Here is a 9272-nt window from a genome sequence, read left to right on the forward strand (position 1 = left end):
ATAGATCGAAAACAAGCATGGAGAGATCAGTTGTCCTATCAACCTGTGCAGGTGCAAAATGAGTAGATGTGAACCGACAAATGTTTCAAAATGTAACAAGGCCCTAGCTATAATACAGATATGATGGGAGTGTTGCATAATTATGACAGGAAGAGAATAACTTATACTCTTCTCAACCTCTTTATCCCTTTCCTCCTCAATTGACTCTTGCCTTCTGTCACATACAAGCCCAGAGCCAAAACAAGCATATGAGATACTCTAGTTAAACTGATATCATAATTGAGAAGAAATTTATGCATGCAAACCTTCTTCGAAAGGTCTTTGGACGATATGCTGAAGTACCAGCCTCTGCATTCAGTTTCACATGAAAACTATGATAAGAGATTTTTAAAAGGGCCAACTCATAGGAACTATAAAATACAGGAAGGAGAATAAAAACTGTTCTAGCAGATCTGGGCCGGCCCTAATATTTTGGAGGCCCTAGTGCGAATTTTATACAATGGAGTGTATAATAGAGTAGAAGTAATACTTTCATCAGTATATATTGCATATCATGAAAATCATTATTAAGTTATAATTATATATATAAAGTGATTTTATTTAGGAAATGAGGTCTTAATATACCATGTAACTGTGATTAAATGATACAGATGATGATTATAACATACATATACTCAACCATAAGCAACCATTGAACAAATATATTGTGGTGTCATGCCGGGGAAGGAGGGCAAGGATCCCCCTAAATATGGGGGGGTAAGCCCCCTCCCACCCCCTCCCAAAAAAATATATATAAATGAGCAGCAGGCCAAACCCCATAATTCTAACTTAACTATTCATTCATGGTTGATAGAGTTAAATATCCATGAGCAAAGTTATCCTTTGTGTTGACGTGTTTTGTAAAAAAAAAAGTAATGTATTCATGCATGTAGATGTAATGAGCCCTTATTTGAGATGGGCCATAGGCCGTCGCACTGTATGTACTTATCCCTTGCTCCATGTTCCAACAAGTCCGTCAGATTCTTCCCTCCTCTGATTGTGGCATCATTATGGCCGGGATTGAGGTGTCACTGTCACTGCGGACCATCTTATAATGTTCTGCAAACCACCTTACAAAGTTCTGCAAACACAAAGTTAACCAAATGGGTTACTGCCTCCAAAGGAACCGGGCATGCCTACCAAAAGAGGACACAAAGTTTTGGTTTAAAGTATAAGATACATGCTTTCAGAGTTTGTTTGCATCCACACATGTTTGAACATGAGCGGCCCAATGTGCCACTGTATTTGCATTTGCAATGTCCTGAAAATTTTGGGTTTGAATGATTGTTCCAGTTCCATAGATGATCATGATGTTCGTAAGAATAGAATACCATTAGCTCAGTCTTATGTAAAATTAAGTAATCTATTGTTGATACAAAACTGATTTCCATGACAAATCGTAACTCGCATGTTTTCTCCCTCCATAAACTAATATAAAAGCGTTTACGTTTACAGAGGGAGTACATGCAATGCACGTTAATATTAGACAATATTTTATCTGATGAAATATTAGGCAATATATTAATTGCTTCACACACTAATATCTGTTAAGATCTTAGTTGCACGTTGATAATATGTAGTATTTAATTAATTGGATGACGCTCACATTGACATTAGGTATACTATTAATTAGAGGAGGGTGCTAATCTTGTTTAGTACTAAACACGGTTAGCGCTAAACACCATGGCAACATAGACCATTGGATAGAGCGGTTGAACGGATGAGATATGTTGGATCTCCACAACTCGCTCTTTTTGTGTCAAGTTAAATGAGGACAACCTAAATCAAACACAAATCTGGCTACAGCTAATTTAACATTTCCACGATGCCGCACAGTTCACGCAACAAAGGAGCATCATGTCAGATCCACTGATTAATTAGATCCAAGGATGACTGCTTTTGAGTTTAAACCCTGTCTGACCACATATCAACTTCACCGACTAAATTTTCCTGTCTTCTTCCATAGTTCCACAAGTGAGGCAGTTCACCTCTTATCCAGCCAAGCACAACAATAAGCCCTGGTGTGAAAATAAGCGAATACATGCATCGGTGGCGCTGATCGTGTAAAAGGGAGTAGGTAAAGATGAGGCAGCAAAGGAACAATTTATATGCTTACCTAGGGTGCATGGTACTAGGTACATCATCGCTGGTTGACCATGTCCATCCATTAGGAAGAACCCAAGACAGGCAAGGAAAAGGCCTGCAAGGGTAAAAGGAAAAATGAAAATCTGGGTTCTGCACTACAAAGCAATGAATTGTGTTAACAAACACAGGATTTCAAATTACGCCGGAGTCTGCGGTTTACAGAGTTATAGTAAGAAAAATACGTATATCTATTGCCTGAAGACAAAGAAAGACAGTAACTTCCAGGCAGAACAGAACGCGGAGCAAGAAAATGGAAACAACCAATCAGTCACAGGCAGTCACCACCATGTGCGCCTAGATGCCATAACAACAGCAGTGCCGTACTATGTACTGCTTGAATACACTGAGCCCTTTTATAGTGCAGTGCTTGTTAAGCCTATCGGTTATAGACTCGGTGTTCGTGCCAAAAAATTAGAACTGTCCTAAAAAATGGTTAGTTATCAAAGTCCACTATTTTGCTGGTACCCAAATAATCAAATATGACGGGCCACTGTGAAGTTCACAACTAAAATGAACTGTTAACGGAAATTGCGTAACCAGCCCATGAACATAAGCAATACCACAACAGACACACAACATAGAGCGCTAACATCTAACTGGTCAACACAAATATAATAGAAAACAAGATGTATCAAATGCTTACCAACAACATATCCCATGGTCAGCCATAGAAAATATCCATTGAAGATACCTTTTTTGGCTGCCCTGTCAAATCTGCGCCGTATACCAAAGTGATGATGTATCATTAACAAATGGCGTGGACCTCTGAGACAACAGAGTTCTTATTGTGCTAGAAAACAACAAGGGTCCAAGCATTCACTATATGAAGATGATATGTATCTATGTTTGAGATAAGCAAGAAGAATCGATCTTAGTATCTCCCAAATATTCTACATCTCAACCTATCTTCAGCACGGTAGTTAGTGTGTTTCTTGAGACCTTCATTGCGTTTAGCATGAATGGTACTACCAGACTAGCAGGCAATATTTAAGTATGTTTCTTCTATGTCTACCCATTAGTGAACTAACGAGTTACAGATTAGATGAAAACCCATAAACATATATTGCAGCATTGCATAGAGTACCTGTAGCTGAATGCGATGAGATGTCCAGGGGAAATAATATCACCAAAGCCTAACATGGCATATCCACCCAATGGATCAAAGAAATGAGGTATTCTTAGGAGCATCGGAATCACTTCCCCTGAGCTGCACCACTTGCAACCTGGGAGCTTTCATAAGATGGTAAGTAAAAAAAAAACAATCACAAGTCACAGCACATAAGAGAATAAGATAGGTTACTAAACATAAGCATTTGCTGGACAATGCATTTATTTAGTTTCAAATTATAACCACAAAAAATAACATTTCACTAGTTTCAAGTCCGAACATTTGCCTCCTAAACATATCAATTTTTATACGGGTCATAAGAGAACCAGATTAGATCATAACACTGAATATTTTAACAATTCACTCAGTTTCAAGACAAGCTGCTACCAATTCTCTCATATTCCAAAGGTATTTAAGAAGTGAATCCTTCTCTTTATTTTACAACCTCCAGATGCCTTTTTTTGTGAAGAAGCAAGAGTATTCCTTTTTGGGGGAAATGGCATATCTTATTTTCTAAAAATGGTTTCATCATGCAGTTGCAAGACTATTCCTTTTCTTTTTTGCGAAGAAGCAGGACTATTCCACTGATTGATTTAACTAGAAAATCTATCGTGCAAATTAATACACAGAACTAAAGCATGGCTGATAGTAAGTATTGATGTAAATGTAAAGATCAAGATTGCACTTACTGCAAGCATAACACTCTCATGGAATATAAGAGGTGAAATGAAGACCCAGAAGATGTCATACACAAATGCACCACCAAGAAGAACCGATGCAACCTGCAAAGATAGAGTCTTAGATATTACTACAAGCAGGATACGACGACAATCAGTTGACTACAGCAAATAGACATGCTAATACCCTGATATTAGGTAAATGCTCCTTCTGAATTATGTTTATCATCCAGCAGATACCCTGTGACAATTACACAGATTGCATGGTTAATGTATGTATTTTTTCTCAAAGGTCCAAGGCTGCAAGCTAATTAAACACATTGCCAGAAGAAAATTTGCATCCCAAGTAACAAATTATATAAAAAAAAGGGTAAAGAAATGACGTTCTCTACATTACGGAAACTATTCCACAACTTATAATGTAATTCTCAAATAACATGCATCAAGCTTGGAAACTGAATATGTGATGTCCAAAATCAAACAAATGATGCAAGGTGTGAAATGAAGATAATCTCATCAACTCCTTAAGTCCTGGGTAGATCACTTTCGAGTCCCTCCTAAGATTTAGTGAAAATGATAATTTTGTCAACATTTTACTTCTGATCTCCATCTGTATAGTTCATGGACGAAAACTAACATGTGAAATCTAGGAAACCTAGTGCAAACTTGCACATCTAAACAAAAATCAGTTCAGCCCATAACTAATATAAATGCATTCATGTTAGATAAATCATGCTTAAGCTTGTGGCTTATGGTACTTACCTTGTTAGGGCTAAAAACTGAATATGGTCAATAATAAGTTGGATTGACATTTGATGTATGATGTGAAAACTTGCATTGCAAATACACAGCTGCTAGTGTAATAATAGAAGGCCAGTTCTGAAATGTACTTACTTACTTACTTACTTACGAAGCCTTTTATCCCAAACAAGTTGGGGTAGGCTAGATATGAAACCCTTTCACGAGGACTTCCCAGGAGGTCACCCATCCTAGTACTACTCTCGCCCAAATGGGTTTCATACCCAAAAGACTGGCCAGTTCTGAAATGTACTTTAACTAAAAAACAGCATCAAATTCTTTTGAAGAGATTGACCTTACTGCAATGTGTAAATTATAAAACAAATCACAGTTTAGCTGATCCTACTAGGAAAATGGAACCTCGATCCGCACTGAATTTGGACATGCTAGTTTTAAGTTATGAACTAAAGTGATAGTAAACATGTTGCATGCTTACAGTTGCTTCTGAACTAAAGTGGAAAGAATAGAACTAAGGGGGTGTTTGGATGAAGGGTATTTCCCCGTGAAGATTAAAAACATAGCAAGCAAACATAAGAATAATAATCAATCCAACTTACAAGGATGTCTTGACCTATCCAAGCAAACGAAGAATGCCGATAAGCAGCCCATAGAATGGCAAATACCGTACAGAATGGTGCCACTCCAAGAGACAAGGTTAAGACCTCCCCGTACAACGGCAATTGTACAGTATTATTTCTCAAATCCTTGTAAATCCTGGAAACAGGGCGCACAAGAGGCACAGACAACGAGTTAAGAACTAAAATAAAGAGCATTGAAAAACTTGCTTAATGTAAACTATTTCATGCATTACCTAGAGATAATTGTCACCAAGCAAACATGCATACCCTGAAAGACACAAAACAGAAACAAACTCACAACCGAATACCAATATAAAAAACTAAACAAGCACTTCAATAACCAAGCGCCAAGAGAAGTATTTGTACGGATAGACAGGCCTTGTGATCAAAAGAGTGCAAAGATAGATAATATACGAGGAAATACCTCAATACCACCAATGCAGAACAATACAATGAGTAGCCAGGCGACCCAAGACGACATGAAGTAGAACAGGAGAAGGAAAACTGAACATATTACAATTTGAAAACCAGCTCTCTTTGCGGTGATTTCAATGACTTGTTTATCTTGTCTGTTGTTTGTTCCAGAATTCGGTCCCTGCTGTTTAGTATGAAACGAAGAAATTCATTAGTCAAAAACTTAACCAAGTGATCAACTGAAAACTACTACTCATTAGCTAGAAACAAACCCGATAAAATGCACATTATTCGTTATCTTAAGAATCATAAGTACCAAGTGTGCCTCACAGCAAGATAAGTTATTTTTTTGTGCAGATGCAGAAATGTTATAAAGCCAGGGCAAACAAATCTGCAGATAACGTATAATCAAGCAACGACCATATATTCTATATTACATAATCCTATTAACGGCTCATCCCTGTTCCTACACGCGATTTATGGGTTGGTATGCGTATGAAAAAAAGCTAGTAAATAGCATAGCATGCCATAGAGTCTGGATAGGCAGAAAAGTGAGAACCTGCCATGTCAGCTGATTATAACGCCCATCAATCTGTTGGCATGCAACGAATTCACCCCAGAGTGAGGAGCAGACTATAGTTCCTACGGCCATTATGAACAAGAAGCATAGTGAAGGGTCCACAACCGGACGACTTGGCTCATTAATTGAAGGATCACTGACACTGCAAACCGTCTTATGAAGTTCTGCAAACAGAAAGTTAACCAAACAGATTATTGCCTGCAAAAGAACCAGGCATGCCTAGCAAAAATATTGAACAGGAGTACGGGACAGAGAATATAATTTTTTCAGGCCGTCCTTTGAATGAATACCTTGGTCATCAGCAGGCTGTGCAGTTTCCGCTTCAGCGGTGAGAGCACACTGTCCACATGTCGGTAAGGCAACAGAAACCGTTAACTGCAACAGCAAGGGTTAGATTAGATTAGATTAGATTAGAAGATGCCTGCAGAACCAACTTGGTTGCGAAGTTATGTCGGATTCAGAGTCGAAGCAGAACCTTTGAGGCTGTATTGGAGCAGCGGTCAAGAGGGTAGGTGAGGGCAGCGCATGTTCCCTGAGCCTCGTTGACAGTTGTGGGCAAGGTGGCTCCGAATGTCGTGCTCTTTCCAGTAACGGCCGTGCCCTGGGTTCCACTCACCCAGTTCTTCTTCACCTTAACCTAGGGAAAAAGAAAACCTGGGAACATGAGAAAGAAAGAAAATCGGGGGGCGCGGCAGTATGTTGCTTTCATTTAAGATTTGGACCAGACAATGTGCATACACACACACACACACACACACTCTGAAGTGTGACAAGACAACATGCCAGAAAAATCTTTTAGGATGCTCCTGATGAGATCAGAGCAGAGCTGGTTAATTTGCTTGCTGCTTAAGTGGAGTGTAACAACGGAGATACTACTAGTGGAGTATTATTGTTCAAGTTGCTCCAGATGAGATCGGTTGCAGCTATATATAGCAGAGTAGAGTACAAATTTAAGTTGTTTTGTGCTGCTGCCAACAATTCTGATAACTCATTTCGTGTTGTTCCGAAGTGAAAAAGGGAGGGGATACCTTACCTAGCGTGAAAGGCAGGTTGGGCATGAATCAAGCAAAGTTGTATGCTATCTACTCCCACCGCTTCTAAATATAAGTCTGTCTTTTTTTAGAGATTCCACCGGAAAGACTACATTCAGATTTTTGTATATTTAGTTCACTCATTTTGCTCCATATGTAATTAATCTATAAGAAAAACTTATATACTCTTTAGGAACGGAGGCAGTAGCAAGGCAGGGACTGGTTGCATCTACACTTGTATGCTGAAAACCCCCACATTTTGCATCCGGGAGCAGAGCAGAGCGGGAGATCTGACAGCAGGAGGAGAGGATAGAGTGGATGGGGATTGGTTACCGGCTGGAGCTTGTTGGAGCAGCCGGGGGAGGCGGCGCCGTCGGCCGCCGCGCGTCCGGCGAGGAGCAGAAGCAGCAGGGCGGCGACCTCCGACAGGAGGAGCTCGCGACGGCGGAGGGCCGCCGCCATGGACCTTCCCGGCGCAGCGGCTGAGTGATTCGGACGGACGGAAGAAAGGAATAATCTTTTCGGGGTTGGATTTGAGAGGTGGTGGAGTCACTGTAGTGGGTTTATATGCTGGTGGCGTCTTCCACCGGTTTACGCTTTCTTGGCCTGAAAACATGCTCCCGTTCCCTTGTGTTTTTTCTCTCCATCACATTAGTACTCTCTTTGTGTCTCATTGGAGGTCCTGTGTATAAAATGGGAGGAGTCAGATGTAAATTCAAATTTTCATTAGGTCCTTCTTCTTCTTCTTTCCAAAGGAGAAGAGAAGAAAAGAATCAAAGCATGCAAGGGCTGAAGGGCATCATGCAAGCCCTTCAGCCCTTGCATGCTTCGAAGGGCATCAAGCAAGCAAAAACCGCATAGCAAACTTAAGGGCTGAAGGGTTGCCAAACTCTCGTACAGTACAGTGTCCTTCTTCTTCTTTTTTTTCAAAGGAAAAGAAAAGAATCAAAGCGTGCTTAAAATTGATGAAAAGCCGCATAGCAAAAAAATGGAAACAACGGCATCCTCCATTATGTGTTCATTTCTTTGTAGTCCAGATCATCCTATCCCATACACAACACAACCAAAAGGATGTTACAAGTTTTCTATATATCCATGTGCCGGCATCAACACATTTTTTTCTAATTAACATGCACATGTGAGAATGTTGCGCCGTTATCGGTCCTGGCACATTTATTGGATTGCCACGTGCTCCCATCTCCTATGGAGTAGTACAATATCAAGTACTCACAGCTCTAGCGAACATGAATTGTGTATACCCGTTTATATGCCGATAATGTATATGCACTTGTACTAATTCACCAAGAATTGTACAAATCTGTAACGATTAACTTGTTGTTGTGTTACTGGCAGGGGAGGCATGTGAGATCCCGAGGTGAAGGGATACCATCGGCGATAGGATCAGTAAGGCATGGGCGGTGTCCATTGGGTTAACAAAAGCATGGGCTACATCGGCCGAGGTGACGGATTGGTTGATTTGGGTAAATTAGAAATGTTAGATCCATGATCTTTTGCACATTAGTAAAGTGTCCGTTTATAAGGAAAGGGTGGAGGCAAAAATAAACCAGTGAGATGTTAAGACCACAAACTAGAGGGGTTAAGACCACAAACTCTTATGCACTATTTGTTACAGGGTTAAGCCATAGGTTAGGGACTTAACCCACCAAACAACGCTTGGTTAGCTGGGAATAAATCAATATGGTCAACACTATTTAATCATGCTATCTATTAAGTTAACCCACCAAAACAACGGAATAACTCGGGGCATCTCCAAGGTGGACCCGTAAACCTCCCACAACCATCCGGGCCACGCTGTTTGAACCGTCGAAGCCATCCAACGCAGTCCTGTATCGGTTCGTGGGGCGGTTCGGACGCGATTTCTCTCACAAAACGGAGAAAAAA

The 9272-nt window shown here is 40.2% G+C and overlaps 1 protein-coding gene and 1 long non-coding RNA gene across 13 annotated transcripts in view; one reads left to right on the forward strand and one right to left on the reverse strand.

The window, feature by feature from the left end:
• Positions 1 to 7698, forward strand: part of LOC123147704 (uncharacterized) — a 10362-nt gene extending 2664 nt beyond the window's left edge. The window contains exon 3 of the long non-coding RNA XR_006473398.1: positions 7564 to 7698. This is a non-coding gene — a long non-coding RNA (uncharacterized lncRNA). The remainder of the gene's footprint in view (positions 1 to 7563) is intronic.
• LOC123147703 (signal peptide peptidase-like 2) overlaps positions 1 to 7993 on the reverse strand; it is a 9613-nt gene extending 1620 nt beyond the window's left edge. The window contains exons 1-16 of one of the 12 annotated variants that reach the window (XM_044566978.1): positions 7704 to 7985; positions 6815 to 6976; positions 6630 to 6714; positions 6319 to 6503; positions 5770 to 5943; positions 5579 to 5613; positions 5325 to 5481; positions 4157 to 4210; positions 3982 to 4074; positions 3269 to 3414; positions 2828 to 2898; positions 2156 to 2239; positions 1961 to 2057; positions 985 to 1120; positions 306 to 348; positions 178 to 214 (exon numbers count right to left, since the gene is read on the reverse strand). In XM_044566978.1, coding sequence (XP_044422913.1) covers position 1120; positions 1961 to 2057; positions 2156 to 2239; positions 2828 to 2898; positions 3269 to 3414; positions 3982 to 4074; positions 4157 to 4210; positions 5325 to 5481; positions 5579 to 5613; positions 5770 to 5943; positions 6319 to 6503; positions 6630 to 6714; positions 6815 to 6976; positions 7704 to 7832 — 1473 coding nt within the window. In that variant the 5' untranslated portion in view covers positions 7833 to 7985 and the 3' untranslated portion in view covers positions 178 to 214; positions 306 to 348; positions 985 to 1119. Of the gene's footprint in view, positions 1 to 161; positions 215 to 305; positions 1121 to 1960; positions 2058 to 2155; positions 2240 to 2827; positions 2899 to 3268; positions 3415 to 3981; positions 4075 to 4156; positions 4211 to 5324; positions 5482 to 5578; positions 5614 to 5769; positions 5944 to 6318; positions 6504 to 6629; positions 6715 to 6814; positions 6977 to 7703 lie in introns of all 12 variants that reach the window. The other 11 variants (XM_044566980.1, XM_044566982.1, XM_044566975.1 and 8 more) reach the window with 11 other exon arrangements.
• Positions 7994 to 9272: the final 1279 nt, after the last annotated feature.

This window comes from Triticum aestivum, chromosome 7A (genome assembly GCF_018294505.1).
Source record: "Triticum aestivum cultivar Chinese Spring chromosome 7A, IWGSC CS RefSeq v2.1, whole genome shotgun sequence".
Taxonomy (NCBI): Eukaryota; Viridiplantae; Streptophyta; class Magnoliopsida; order Poales; family Poaceae; genus Triticum; species Triticum aestivum.